Here is a 16,177-nt window from a genome sequence, read left to right as displayed (position 1 = left end):
CTTGGTCGCAAATGGGTCTTCCAAATGGACAATGACCACAAGCATACTTCCAAAGTTTGACAACAACGTCAAGATATTGGAGCGGCCATCACAAAGCACTGACCTCAAGCCTATAGAAAATTTGTGGTCAGAACTGAAAAAGCATGTGCGAGCAAGGAGGCCTACAAACCTGACTCAGTTACACCAGCTCTGTCGAGAGGAATGGGCCGAAATTCACCCAACTTATTGTGGGAAGCTTGTGGAAGGCTACCCAAAATATGAGACCCAAGTTAAAAAATGTAAAGGTAATGCTACCAAATCTAATTGAGTGTATGTAAACTTCTGACCCACTGGGAATGTGATGAAAGAAATAAAAGCTGAAATAAATCCTTCTCTCTACCATCACTCTGACATTTCACATTCATAAAATAAAGTGGTGATCCTAACTGACCTAAGACTAGGATTAAATGTGAGGAATTGTGAAAAACTGAGTTTAAATGTATTTGGCTAAGGTGTATGTAAACTTCCGACTTCAACTGTATCTACAACACTAAATCCATGTGTACGTGTGTGTTTACAGCATCATACAGTAGTAGTAACAGAATGATTAGTGAGTGTGTACAGCATCATACAGTAGTAGCAACAGAATGATTAGTGAGTGTGTGTGTACAGCATCATACAGTAGTAGAAACAGAATGATTAGTGAGTGTGTGTGTACAGCATCATACAGTAGTAGCAACAGAATGATTAGTGAGTGTGTACAGCATCATACAGTAGTAGTAACAGAATGATTAGTGAGTGTGTACAGCATCATACAGTAGTAGCAACAGAATGATTAGTGAGTGTGTGTGTTTACAGCATCATACAGTAGTAGAAACAGAATGATTAGTGAGTGTGTGTGTGATCATAAAAGCTTCCTGTTCAACTGAACTGTACTGTCATATTGCGATCAATTACTGAACATGACTAGAGAGATATTCTACATTGTTGCTCCAGTGTGTCTTACTGAACATGACTAGAGAGATATTCTACATTGTTGCTCCAGTGTGTCTTACTGAACATGACTAGAGAGATATTCTACATTGTTGCTCCAGTGTGTCTTACTGAACATGACTAGAGAGATATTCTACATTGTTGCTCTAGTGTGTCTTACTGAACATGACCCTGATTAGAGTGAAACATCATGTTGTGTTTGACACAGGGACAACCTGACACAGGGACACTGAGGAGTCATCATAAACCCTAAACCCTGGATAGAGGGGCTCAGTGAATGTGGTGTGGAATGTGTACAGGTGGGTCAGTGTGTCAGAGGAAGCTCTATAGAAGGACAGAGTTCCGGCTGGCCAGTCCAGATACACTCCTACTCTGTGGGAGCTGGAGGAGGGGACGTCTATGGTAGTGTCATTATTATTGTGACAGGCAATGTAACTGTTGTCAGAGCAGTCCAGACTCCAGGACTTGTCATTGTATCCAAGACCACATTCCTCAACCACTCCTCTCCTGTTGATTCCTTTATATGTCACTCCTATATCAGACCTTCTCACACTCCACTCTACCTCCCAGTAACAGCGCCCAGTCAGACCCTCTCTACACAGCACCTGTCTACAGTCCTCAAATCTCTCTGGGTGATCAGGATACGGCTGCTCCTCTCTCCTACATGTCACCTTTCTGTTCTCCTCAGACAGAGAGAGGTGTCTGTTTACTGTGTTTGGGTCCAGTGTGAGATCACAGACATCTGATGGATGAAACCAGACACAATATTAGAAATCATCATTCACACACACGCACACACACACACACACACACACACACACACACACACACACACACACACACACACACACACACACACACACACACACACACACATACACACATACACACATACACACATACACAGACACACTCACATATTCAAAGCAACTCTTTGTAAACTTTGATGTCCCTGATTCCTGCTTCTGTAGAACTACAGCTGATATTTAATATGACCAAGTAAGTAATGATGGTGGTCTTTGACTTAACTTGAATTAAGACTTATTCTTAACAGCAGTCAACACTCACATTTTCTAAGCCCAGGTTTCATTGTGTTCTCTCCACCATGTTCCACACTGTAGCGGTAAGCAGAAGAACAGACAGTCATTGAGTGATACACCTAAACTCACACAGGACACACACACACACACACACACACACACACACACACACACACACACACACACACACACACACACACACACACACACACACACACACACACACACACACAGCATATAACTTTGTCCAAGTGGTGGTCAGAATGTTTGTCTTAACTAGCCTGATAAGTCAAACATGTCTGATATGAACATTGACATAAACCCTATAAATACTTGAGTTTCTCCAGTCTGCAGTGTGGATCCTCCAGTCCAGCAGAGAGCAGCCTGACTCCTGAGTCTCCTGGGTGATTGTAGCTCAGGTCCAGCTCTCTCAGGTGTGAGGGGTTTGACCTCAGAGCTGAGACCAGAGAAGCACAGCCTTCCTCTGTGACTAGACAGCCTGACAGCCTGCAAAGAGTCAAATCATATTAAAATCACACTGCTATTCTTTGTGGTGAAAATAGCTGCAGTACATTTTTTTTTATTCGTAACTTATTTTGTACATAATGTTTCTGCCACTGTCTCTTATGACCAAAAATAGCTTCTAGATGTCAGGACAGCAATTACTCACCTCGTGCTGGACAAAGATTTTTTCTTTAACAAGTCGGACGCGAAGGATGTACTTTTGACACCCGACAAGGCCCAAATCCCCGTGATTCACATGAGAAAGAGACAGAGATATCGGGGACGTAGGTCGGGGATCCGACGGTGAGTGGGTAATCTGCCTCTAGCATCAGTCCTATTAGCCAACGTACAATCATTGGATAACAAAATAGACGAACTACGATCACGAATATCTATTGTTTCACCGAGTCGTGGCTGAACGATGACATGGATAAAATACAGCTGGCGGGTTTTACGCTGCATTGGCAAGGTAGAACAGCCGCCTCCGGTAAGACAAGGAATGACGGTCTGTGTATATTTGTAAACAACAGCTGGTGAACAGAATCTAATAGTATGGAAGTCTTGAGGTGTTTCTCGCCTGAGGTAGAGTATCTCATGATAAGCTATCGACCTATTTACCAAGAGAGTTTTCATTTATATTCTTTGTAGCTGTCTATTTACCACCAAAAATCGATGCTGGCACTAAGACCGCACTCAATGAGCTGTATACGGCCATAACCTAACAGGACACCCAGAAAAAAAAACTCTACATCACCTTTACTCCACACACAGAGATGCATACAAAGCTCTCCCTCACCCTCCATTTGGCAAATCTGTCCATAATTCCATCCTCCTGATTCCTGCTTACAAGCAAAATCTAAAGCAGGAAGCACAAGTGACTAGATCAATAAAAAAGTGGTCAGATGAAGCAGATGCTAAACTACAGGACTGTTTTGATATCACAGACTGGAATATGTTCCGGGATTCTTCCGATGGCATTGAGGAGTACACCACATCAGTCATTGGCTTCATCAATAAATGCATCGATGACGTCGTCCCCACAGTGACCGTACGTACATACCCCAACCAGAAGCCAAGGATTACAGGCAACATCCGCACTGAGTTAAAGAGCTGCCTCTTTCAAGGAGCGGGACTCTAACACGGAAGCTTATAGGAAATCCCGCTATGCCCTCCGACGAACCATCAAACGGGAAAAGCCTCAATACAGGACTAAAATCGAGTCATACTACACCGGCACCGATGCTCGTCGGATGTGGCAGGGCTTGCAAACTATTACAGACAAAGGGAAGCACAGACGCTAGCTGCCCAGTGACACGAGCCTACCAGATGAGTTAAGTTACTTCCATGCTCGCTTCAAGGCAAGCAACACTGGAGCATGCATGAGAGCATCAGCTGTTCTGGACAACTGTGGGATCACGCTCTCCGTAGCTGTTGTGAGTACAACTTTAATTAGGTCAACATTCACAAGGCCGCAGAGCCAGATGGATTACCAGGACGTGTACTCCGAGCATGTGCTAACCAACTGACAAGTGTCTTCACTGACATTTTCAACCTGTCCCTGACTGAGTCTGTAATACCAACATGTTTCAAGCAGACCATCATAGTCCCTGCGCCAAAGAACACTAAGGTAGCCTGCCTAAATGACTACCGACCCGTAGCACTCACATCTGTAGCCATGAAGTGCATTGAAAGGCTGGTCATGGCTCACATCAACACCATTATCCCAGAAACCCTAGACCCACTCCAATTTGCATACCACCCCAACAGATCCACAGATGACGCAATCTCTATTGCACTCCACACTGCCCTTTCCCACCTGGACAAAAGGAACACCTATGTGAGAATGCTATTCATTGACTGCAGCTCAGCGTTTAACATCATAGTGCCCTCAGAGCTCATCACTAAGCTAAGGACCCTGGGACTAAACACCTCCCTCTGCAACTGGATTCTGGACTACCTGACGGGCCGCCCCCAGGAGGTAAGGGTAGGTAACAACACATCTGCCATGCTGATCCTCAGCACGGGGGCCCCTCAGGGGTGCGTGCTTAGTTCCCTCGTGTACTCCCTGTTCACCCATGACTTCATGGCCAGGCATGACTCCAACACCATCATTAAGTTTGCCGACGACACGACAGTGGTAGGCCTGATCACAGAAAACGATGAAACAGCCTATAGGGAGTTGGTCAGAGACCTGGCCATGTGTTGCCAGGATAACAACCTCTCCCTCAACATGATCAAGACAAAGGAGATGATTGTGGACTACAGGAAAAGGAGGACCGAGCACGCCCCCATTCTCATCGATGGTGTTGTAGTGGAGCAGGTTGAGAGCTTCAAGTTCCTTGGTGTCCACATCACCAACAAACTATCATGGTCCAAACAGACCAAGACAGTCGTGAAGAGGGCATGACAAAGCCTATTCCCCCTCAGGAGACTGAAAAGATTTAGGATGGGTCCTCAGATCCTCAAAACGTTCTACAGCTGCACCATCGAGAGCATTCTGACTGGTTGCATCACTGCCTGGTAGGGCAACTGCTCGGCCTCCGACCGCAAGGCACTACAGAGGGTAGTGCGAATGGCCCAATACACCACTGGGGCCAAGCTTACTGCCATCCAGGACCTCTATACCAGGCGGTGTCAGAGGAAGGCCTAAAATTGTCAAAGACTCCAGCCACCCTAGTCATAGACTGTTCTCTCTGCTACCGCACGGCAAGCGGTACTGGAGCGCCAAGTCTAGGTCCAAGAGGGTTCTAAACAGCTTCTACCCCCAAGCCATAAGACTCCTGAACAGCTAATCAAATGGCTACTGCTACTCTTATGCTGCTGCTACTCTCTTTTTATTATCCATGCGTAGTCACTTTAACTCTACCTACATGCGCATATTACCTCAATTATCTCAACCAACCTGTGCTCATTGACTCTGGTACCGGTACATTGACTCTGTACCGGTAGCCCCTGTATATAGCCTCGCTGCTGTTTTTTTACTGCTGCTCTTTAATTATTTGTTATTTTTACTTACGTATCTATTTTTTACTTAAAACGTATTTTTCTTAAAACTGCATTGTTAGGGCTTCCCAGTGCCGCATCGGTCTAAGGCACTGCATCTCAGTGCAAGAGGTGTCAATGCAGTCCCTGGTTCGAATCCAGGCTGCATCACATCCAGCAGTGACTGGGAGTCCCATAGGGCAGCGCACAATTGGCCCAACGTCGTCTGCATTTGGCTGGGGTAGGCCGTCATTTTGTTCTTAACTGACTTGCCAAGTCAAATAAAGGTTAAATAAAAAATACGAATTAATTGTTGTAGGCTAATGTGATTAGCATGAGGATGTAAGTAACAAGACAATTTCCCAGAACATAGACATATCTGATATTGGCAGAAAGCTTAAATTCTTGTTAATCTAACTGTACTGTCCAATGTACAGTAGCTATTACAGTGAAATAATACCATTCTGTTGTTTGAGGAGAGTGCACAGTTATGAACTTGAAAAGTTATTAATAAACCAATTAGGCACATTTGGCAGTCTTGACACACACATTTTGAACAGAAATGTAATGGTTCATTGGATCGGCCTAAAAGTTTGCACATACACTGCTGTCATCTAGTGGCCAAAATCTAAATTGTGCCTGGGCTGGAATAATACAGTATGGCCTTTCTCTTGTATTTCAAAGATGATGGTACAAAAAAAACGCTTGGTTTATCTTTGTATTATCTTTTACCAGATCTAATGTGTTATATTTTCTTCCATTCATTTCACATTTCCACAAACTTCAAAGTGTTTCCTTTCAAATGGTATCAAGAATATGCATATCCTTGCTTCAGGTCCTGAGCTACAGGCAGTTAGATGTGTCGTTTTAGGCAACATTTAAAAAAAGGGGAGTATCCTTAATGCTTGTAAGTAAGCATTTCACTGTAAGGTCTGCACCTGTTGTATTAGGCGCAATTGTTATATTTGATTTGATTTAGTCCGCCCATTTGCAGAAGTCATAGGTATTCTGAAACATTTTCTTATAGAGTATTAAAGTAGTCAACAGATGAGTATTTGGTTGTAAATATGGTTGAATTTGCAGTTTGTTTTGGGTTATGTTTTGCCCAAAAGTAACTGAATGCTGGATGATGACTGGGGTAATTGTCTGTTTAAGTGTGTAGATAACATGTTTCTAAACACTACTAAATTGATCCTGATGATGCCATGATTAATACAAATCATAAATCAATCATGAAAAATGATGAGTGAGAAAGTTACAGAGGCTACAACAAAACAGCTAACCTCTCACCATTACCAATAACAGAGGCTACAACAAAACATGCTAACCTCTCACCATTACCAATAACAGAGGCTACAACAAAACATGCTAACCTCTCACCATTACCAATAACAGAGGCTACAACAAAACATGCTAACCTCTCACCATTACCAATAACAGAGACTACAACAAAACATGATAACCTCTCACCATTACCAACAACAGAGGCTACACCAAAACATGATAACCTCTCACCATTACCAACAACAGAGGCTACACCAAAACATGCTAACCTCTCACCATTACCAATAACATGAGAGGTTAGCATTTATTCTGATCTTTGTGCCTCTGTAACTTTCTCATTGATCATCATTCACGATTCATTCATGATTATTCATAATCATGGTAGCATCCACATGAATGTAGAAGTGTTCAGAAACATCTTCTATTCTTACTGACAATACAAGTGAAGTGACTCCAAAATGACAGGACATTATTCACCATTCAGTTTCTATTAGGAAAAACATCATCCAAAACACAACCAAGACAAACTGCAAATACATTTAACAAGTTAGTAGAATCACAAGCTCAATGTAATCACTGCAGGAATGGAATATGGGACCAAATACTTAAATGATGACTACTTTAATACAATATAAGTGAATTTATCCAAATAATTAAGACTTCTTCAAATGGGAGATCTAGATATAGAAAATGCTTTCATTTCTAAACGGTAGCACAGATATGTATGAAAACCCTCAAATAAAGGGTGACATTCTGTACTGTCACTTAACATGAAACATTCGATCTGAAATCCAAAATGCTGGAGCATAGCACCACATTTAAAACTGTAATCTTCACGGTCCAAACACATATGGTGTGGACTATGTGTGCCTGGTAAACACATGTGGATCTGGTGAACAGTTATCACTTGTTGACCAACTACAGGAATACTGACCTCAGAGTCTCCAGTTTACAGTGGGGATTCCCCAGTCCAGCAGAGAGCAGCTTCACTCCTGAATCCTTCAGGTCATTGTTACTCAGGTCCAGCTCTCTCAGGTGTGAGGGGTTTGACCTCAGAGCTGAGACCAGAGAAACACAGCCTTCCTCTGTGACTAGACAGTCTGACAGCCTGCAAAGAGTCAAATCATATTAAAATCACACTGCTATTCTTTGGTGGTGAAAATAGTGGCAGTATATTTTTTCAACATATTCAGATATCAGTGTCCTGAAACATTCCATATCTATTCATAAATGAATGTATCATTATTATAAACTACATATTATCAAGGTATTGCTTGTAGAGAGAAAAATGCATATTACAAATATTTGAGTAGACTGACCAGACCAGTTTAAAAAGCAGTATCAGTCAAAAGACAGACAGTGAGGTATAAGATTTAGATTGTATTGAGTATACAGTCCACACCATATCTATTTGGACAGTGAAGCTAACGTTTTAAATGTGGCTCTATACTCCAACATTGTGGATGTTTCAAATGTTTTTATTTTAGGATATTTTAATAAGATTTTGACTACTTTGACTACTTTAATATACTATGAGTGAACTGGTGAAAATACTTATGACTTCTTCAAGTGAGCGGACTAAAGTGACAGGACATTATTCAACATTCAGTTTCTATTAGGAAAAATATCATCCAAAACACAAGTAAGACAACCTGCAAATGCATTCAACAAGTTTGTGGAATCACAAGCTTGATATAATCACTGCAGGAAAAAAATATTGGACCAAACACTAAACTTTTGACTAAATGATTTGTACAAATAATTAGGACTTCTTCAAATGGGAGAACTACATACATAAAGTACTTTTATATCTAAACGGTAAAACAGATATGTATGAATACCTTTAAATTAAAGCTAACATTCTGTACTGTCACCTAATATGAAACATTCTATCTCAAATCTAAAATGCTGGAGTATAGCACCACATTTAAAACTGTAATCTTCTCTGTCCAAACACATATGGTGTGGACTATGTGCGCCTGGTAAACACATGTGGATCTGGTGAACAGTTATCACTTGTTGACCAACTACAGGAATACTGACCTCAGAGTCTCCAGTTTACAGTGGGGATCCCCCAGTCCAGCAGAGAGCAGCTTCACTCCTGAATCCTTCAGGTCATTGTTACTCAGGTCCAGCTCTCTCAGGTGTGAGGGGTTTGACCTCAGAGCTGAGACCAGAGAAGCACAGCCTTCCTCTGTGACTCCACAGCCTGACATTCTGACAAAGAGATCATCATGACATGTTAGTTTTTTTTGCATATATTTCTATTTATTTCAATCTCTTTTTCATTTTTCAAATTAAATATACGTTCCTGCAACCAGCCTCACCCAATTACCTTTAGCTCAAACTCCAGCTGCTTTTATCCCGGATAATACCTGCTAGTCTGCACAGCGCGATATCAACTCTGAGCATATCGGACTGCTTTTCTCCGCTACATAACCGGATTCCTTCCGCAAGCTCTGGACCATTATACCGGATCATCACAGCTAGCTAGCTGCTACCGAGTGGCTCTGCCCCGAAGCTAGCACCAGCTAGCCTCAAGCTAGGCCCATCTCCCGGCTAGCCAACGAAGTATACCAGCTAACTTTTGGGCTACAATACCTCTTTTGCCAATTGGCCTGGACCCTTTATTGTCGACACGGAGCCCAGCCGATCCATCACGACTGGTCTGCCGGCGTAATCGTCCGATGGTTTTCAACATGCTTTTCCATTGCGATGTTGCAGAAGAGCCATCCGCTAGCCCTGGCCCGCTAGCTTTCTGAACGCCGTGTCTCCCGGCCCGCTAGCTTTCTGAACACAGTGTTTACTGCTCGCCTACCGTAGTAGCGACTACTGAACGGCTCCCTTTCTCACCTATTGCTGCTCAGTGGACCCTATGATCACTCGGCTACACAGCTGATGCCTCCTGGACTGTTCACTAACACGGTACTTCATTTTGTTTAACTGTCGGCCCCAGCCTCAAACTCAGGTCCTGTGTGTACCTAACTGACCCTCTCTGCCCATTCATCGCCTTTTACCCGTTGTTGTTGCCTTAGCTGTTTACCCATTGTTGTTGTTGTCTTACCCGCAGTTGTCTTAGCTCTCCAAATCAACACCTGTGTTTGCTTTATGCCTCTCTCTAATGTCAATATGCCTTGTCTACTGCTGTTTATTGTTATTGTTTTATTTTACTGTGGAGCCCCCAGTCCCGCTCAACATGCCTTAGATAGCTCTTTTGTCCCACCCCCCACACATGCGGAGACCTTAACTAGCTTAACTGGGGCCTCCAGAGATGCAACCTCTCTCATTGTCACTCTATGCCTAGGCTTACCTCCACTGTACTCGCATCCTACCATACCCTTGTCTGTACATCATGCCCTGAATCTATTCTACCACGGCCAGAAATCTGCTCCTTTTATTCTCTGTTCCCAACGTACTGGACGACCAGTCCTTATAGCCTTTAGCCGCACCCTTATCCTACTTCTCCTCTGTTCCTCTGGTAATGTAGAGGTTACCCCCGAGTACTACACCCATTCCCCAGGCGCTCTCATTTGTTGACTTCTGTAACCGGAAAAGCCTTGGATTCATGCATGTTAACATCAGAAGCCTCCTCCCTAAGTTAGTTTTATTCACTGCTTTAGCACACTCCGCCAACCCTGATGTCCTAGCCGTGTCTGAATCCTGGCTTAGGAAGGCCACCAAAAATTCAGAAATTTCCATCCCCAACTACAACATTTTCCGTCAAGATAGAACTGCCAAAGGGGGCGGAGTTGCAATCTACTGTAGAGATAGCCTGCAGAATTCTGTCATACTATCCAGGTCTGTGCCCAAACAGTTCGAGCTTTTAAAAATGTATCTTTCCAGAAACAAGTTTCTCATTGTTGCCGCTTGTTATAGACCCCCCTCAGCTCCCAGCTGTGCCCTGGACACCATATGTGAGTTGATTTCCCACCATCTATCTTCAGAGTTCGTACTGTTAGGTGACCTAAACTGGGATATGCTTAACACCCCGGCCGTCCTACAATCTAAGATAGATGCCCTCAATCTCACACAAATTATCAAGAAACCTACCAGGTACAAGCCTAAATTCGTAAACATGGACACCCTCATTGTCACAGGCGTCGATAAAAGGGGACCAAAACGCAGCGGGTATAGTGCTCATCTTCGTGTATTTATTTAAAGAGAGTGCACTGTAAAGTTCTGTAAGGTACATAGACTATACAGAAAACAACCACCCACAAAAGCACAGGAAAAACAGGCTGCCTAAGTATGGCTTTCAATCAGAGACAATGAAAGACACCTGCCTCTGATTGGAAGCCATACTTGGCCACACATAGAAAAAGAAACATAGAAATAGAAAACTAGAACCAAAATCCCCTAGAACCAAAAAAAAAAAAATACACAAAAAACAAACACCCCCTGCCATGCCCTGACCATACTACAATTACAAATGACCCCTTTACTGGTCAGGACGTGACACTCATAGATATCATCCTGACCAACTTGCCCTCTAAATACACTTTTGCTGTCTCCAACCAGGATCTCAGCGATCACTGCCTTATTGCCTGCATCCGTAATGGGTCCACCGTCAAACGACCACCCCTCATCACTGTCAAACTAAAACACTTCAGCGAGCAGGACCTTTCTAATCGACCTGGCCCGGGTTTCCTGGAATGATATTGACCTCATCCCGTCAGTAGAGGATGACTGGTTGTTCTTTAAAAGTGCTTTCCTCACCATCTTAAATAAGCATGCCCCATTCAAAAAAAATTGAACTAAGAACAGATATAGCCCTTGATTCACTCCAGACTTGACTGCCCTTGACCAGCACAAAAACATCATGTTGCGTACTGCACTAGCATAGAATAGCCCCCGCGATTTGCAACTTTTCAGGGAAGTCAGGAACCAATATACACAGTCAGTTAGGAAAGCAAAGGCTAGCTTTTTCAAACTGAATTTTTCATCCTGTAGCACTAACTCCAAAAGACTGTAAAGTTCATGGAGAATAACAGCACCTCCTCCCAGCTGCCCGCTGCACTTAGGCTAGGAAACATTGTCACCACCAATAAATCTACGATAATCGAGAATTTCAATAAGCATTTTTCAACAGCTGGCCTTGCTTTCCACCTGGCTACCCCTACCCTGGCCAACAGCTCTGCACCCCCCGCAGAAACTTGCCCAAGCCCCCCCCCCAGCTTCTCCTTCACCCAAATCCAGATAGCTGATGTTCTGAAAGAGCTGCAAAATCTGGACCCCTATAAATGAGCTGGGCTAGACAATCTGGACCCTCTCTTTCTAAAATTATCCACCGCAATTTTGCAACCCTTATTACTAGTCTGTTCAACCTCTTATTCGTATCACGAAATGTTTCGGGTAGATTTCCACAAGCTTCCCACAATAAGTTGGGTGAATTTTGGCCCATTCCTCCTGACAGAGCTGGTGTAAATGAGTCAGGTTTGTAGGCCTACTTGCTCACACATGCTTTTTCAGTTCCGCCCACACATTTTCTATGGGATTAAGGTCAGGGCTTTGTGATGGCCACTCCAATACCTTGACCTTGTTGTCCTTAAGCCATTTTGCCACAACTTTGGAAGTACTGTATGCTTGGGGTCATTGTCCATTTGGAAGACCCATTTGCGACCAAGCTTTAACTTCCTGACTGATGTCTTGAGATGTTGCTTCAATATTTCCACATAATTTTCCTGCCTCATGGTGCTGTCTATTGTGTGAAGTGCACCAGTCCCTCCTGCAGCAAAGCACCCCCCCAACATGGTGCTGCCAGCGCTGTTCTTCACGGTTGGGATGGTGTTCTTCGGCTTGCAAGCCTCCCCCTTTTTCCTCCAAACATAACGATGGTCATTATGGCCAAATAGTTCTATTTTTGTTTAATCAGGCCAGAGGACATTTCTCCAAAAAGTACGAATAAGAAATATCAGTTTTAGTACAGGGACACAGTCTTGGAAATTCGTGTTTGCGCGCACTATGAAGGCAGGACTCACCTGCTAAAATCGGTTTCCTATTGAACATACTTCTATCTGAAGAAATATTATAGTTTGATTACATTTTAGGGTATCTGAGGAGTAAATAGAAACTTGTTTTGACTTGTTGAAACAAAGTTTAGGAGTAGATTTTAGGATTCCTTTCTCTGCAGTTTGAACGAGCAAGCGGGACGCCCAGCCCTAAAAGGAACCGACTTGCCAAAACTATAGTTTGTTAACAATACATTTGTGGAGTGGTTGAAAAAGGAGTTTTAATGACTCCAACCTAAGTATATTTTATCTTTCGACTTCAACTGTATATCCATCCTGCCTTGCCTTTCTAAAGTCTTCGAAAGCCAAGTTAACAAACAGATCACTGACCATTTCGAAAACCACCATACTTTCTCCGCTATGCAATCTGGTTTCAGAACTGGTCATGGGTGCACCTCAGCCACGCTCATGGTCCTAAATTAAATCATAACCCCCATCAATAAAAGACAGTACTGCGCAGCCGTCTTCATCGACCTGGCCAAAGCTTTTGACTCTGTCAATCACCGTATTCTTATCGGCAGACTCAACAGCCTTGGTTTCTGAAATGACTGCCTCACCTGGTTCACCAACTACTTCTCAGACAGAGTTCAGTGTGTCAAATCGGAGGGCCTGCTGTCCAAACCTCTGGCAGTCTATATGGGGTTCCACAGAGTTCAATTCTCGGGCCGACTCTTTTCTCTGTATATATCAATGATGTAATTTACAAAATAGTCTCCAACACTCTACTCAGCAAACTGGATGTAGTCTATCACAGTGCCATCCGTTTTGTCACCGAAGCCCCATATACTACCCACCACTGCGATCTATATGCTATCATCGGCTGGCCCTCGCTACATATTCGTTGAACCCACTGGCTCCAGGTCATCTATAAGTCTTTGCTAGGTAAAGCTCCACATTGTCTCAGCTCACTGGTCACCATAACAACACCCACCCATAGCACGCACTTCAGCAAGTATATTTCACTGGTCATCCCCAAAGTCAACACGGGCTTTGGCCGCCTTTCCTTCCAGTTCTCTGCTGCCAATGACTGGAACGAATTGCAAAAATCACTGAAGTTGGAGACATATCTCCCTCACTAACTTTAAATATCAGCTATCAGAGCAGTTTACCGATCGCTGCAGCTGTACACAGCCTATCTGTAAATAGCCCATCCAACAACCTACCTCATTCCCATATTGTTTTTTTCGCTCTTTTGCACCCCAGTATTTCAACTTGCACATCATCATCTGCACATCTATTCACTCCAGTGTTATTGCTAAATTGTAATTATTCTGCCACTATGACCTATCTATTGCCTTACCTCCCAAATCTTATTTCATTTGCTTACACTGTATATAGATTTTTCTATTGTGCTATTGACTGTACGCTTGTTTATTCCATGTGTAACTCTGTGTTGTTGTCTTTTTGTCGCACTGCTTTGCTTTATCTTGGCCAGGTCACAGTTGTAAATGACAACTTGTTCTCAACTAGCCTACCTGGTTAAATAAAGGTGAAATAAAAAATGTAACAACTGTTAATTTAACGAGTAGTGTAGATGGACAATGGCAGATGCATTTGGTTTATTCTCTCAAACAACATATAGATTCACCTTCTGTCTCCTAGAATTGTATGGTCACAATGTTATACCAATGTGAAAATCAATGCATTGATTCAATATGTTTTTCAATATAATATTATATACATATTATAATACATACTTTTCTTTAAACTGAATATTTTGTTGTGATGATTAATTCTTATATGTCATTTTATGTACTCACAGAACAGCTCTGGAGGCTTTGACCACTGGTAGCAGCCTCAGAAGACCTTCCTCTGATCTGGAGTATTTCTTCAGGTCAAACACATCTAGCTCCTTTTCTGAAGTCAGCAACACAAAGACCAGAGCTGACCACTGTGCAGGTGATAGGCCGGCTCTAGAGACACTTCCTGATCTCAGGTAGCTTTGGATCTCCTCCACTAGAGAATGGTCATTCAGTTCATTCAGACAGTGGAACAGATTGATGCACCTCTCTGGAGAGGGATTCTCCCTGATCTTCTCCTTGATGTACTTGACTGTCTCTTCATGGTTCTGTGAGCTGCTTCTTGTCTTTGTCAGTAGACCTCGTAAGTGCTTCTGATTGGACTCCAGTGAGAGGCCCAGAAGGAAGCGGAGGAACAGGTCCAGGTTTCCTGTCTCACTTTGTAAGGCTTTATCCACAGCACTCTTGTAGAAAGTAACTTCAGGCTCGTCTTTTGTTTGCAGTTTGTCCATGAGATTCTCATTGTTGTTGATGAATGAGAGGAACACATATACAGCAGCCAGAAACTCCTGAATGCTCAGATGCACGAAGCAATACACCTTGACCTGGTACAGCCCACATTCCTCTTTAAAGAGCTGTGTGCACAATCCTGAGTACACCGAGGCTTCATTGACATCAATGCCAGCTTCACTAATGTCTTCTTCATAGAAAATCAGATTGCCCTTGACAAGCTGTTGAAAAGCCAGTTTTCCCATTGACAGAATGCTCTCCATATTCCAGTGTGGACCTGTCTCTTCTTTCCCAAGATACTTTTCATTCTTCTGTTTGGTATGAAACACCACAAGGTGTGTGTACATCTCAGTCAGAGTCTTGGGCATCTCTTCTCTCTTATGTTTCAGCATGTGTTCAAGGACTGTTGCAGAAATCCAACAGAAGACTGGAATGTGGCACATGATGTGGAGGCTCCTTGATGTCTTTATGTGTGAGATGATTCTGCTGGCCAGGTCCTCATCACTGAATCTCTTCCTGAAGTACTCCTCCTTCTGTGGGTCATTGAACCCTCGTACCTCTGTCACCTGGTCAACACACCATGAAGGGATCTTATTGGCTGCTGCAGGTCGGGTAGTTATCCAGAGGAGAGCAGAGGGAAGAAGATTTCCCTTGATGAGATTTGTCAGCAGAACATCCACTGAGGTTGACTCTGTGACGTCCCAACAGATCTTGTTCTTCTGGAAGTCTAGGGGCAGTCGGCACTCATCCAGACCATCAAAGATGAACAGAACTTTGTACTTGTCGTAGTTGGAGATTCTTGATTGTTTGGTTTCCATTGAGAAGTGATTGAGAAGATTAACCAAAGTGTGTTTTTCCCCTTTCATCAAATTCAGCTCCCGAAAAGGGAATGAAAATACAAACTGGACATCTTGATTTGCTTTTCCTTCAGCCCAGTCCAGAATGAACTTCTGCACAGAGACTGTTTTTCCAATGCCAGCGACTCCCTTTGTCAGCACAGTTCTGATATGCTTGTCTTGTCCAGTTAAGGGTTTGAAGATGTCGTTACATTTGATTGCAGTCTCTGGTCTTGCTTGTTTCCTGGTTGTTGTCTCAATCTGTCTCAGCTCATGTTCATTATTGACCTCTCCTTTTCCAC

General features: G+C 43.2%; 1 protein-coding gene across 1 annotated transcript; it reads right to left on the bottom strand.

The window, feature by feature from the left end:
* Positions 1-341: 341 nt before the first annotated feature.
* On the bottom strand, positions 342-15,538 carry LOC123743368 (NACHT, LRR and PYD domains-containing protein 12-like). The gene is made up of 6 exons (XM_045719563.1): positions 14,551-15,538; positions 8,826-8,999; positions 7,717-7,890; positions 2,346-2,519; positions 2,041-2,087; positions 342-1,714 (listed from the first exon to the last, which is right to left on the bottom strand). The coding sequence occupies exons 1-6, from the start codon at positions 15,480-15,482 to the stop codon at positions 1,161-1,163; spliced, it is 2,055 nt and encodes a 684-aa protein (XP_045575519.1). The 5' UTR covers positions 15,483-15,538; the 3' UTR covers positions 342-1,160.
* Positions 15,539-16,177: the final 639 nt, after the last annotated feature.

This window comes from Salmo salar, chromosome ssa06 (genome assembly GCF_905237065.1).
Source record: "Salmo salar chromosome ssa06, Ssal_v3.1, whole genome shotgun sequence".
In the NCBI taxonomy this organism is placed as follows: Eukaryota; Metazoa; Chordata; class Actinopteri; order Salmoniformes; family Salmonidae; genus Salmo; species Salmo salar.
This window is presented reverse-complemented; position numbering and strand designations above follow the sequence as displayed.

Bases quoted from the DNA above. Each gene is read 5' to 3' on its own strand.
- LOC123743368 (XM_045719563.1), bottom strand. From the start codon at position 15,482: ATGTGCCACATTCCAGTCTTCTGTTGGATTTCTGCAACAGTCCTTGAA. The intron at 2,520-7,716 runs GTCAGTATTCCT...GACTCTTTGCAG, and splicing joins TGTAAACTGGAGACTCTGAG to GCTGTCAGGCTGTCTAGTCA. The intron at 2,088-2,345 runs GTATTTATAGGG...TTACCGCTACAG, and splicing joins TGCAGACTGGAGAAACTCAA to TGTGGAACATGGTGGAGAGA.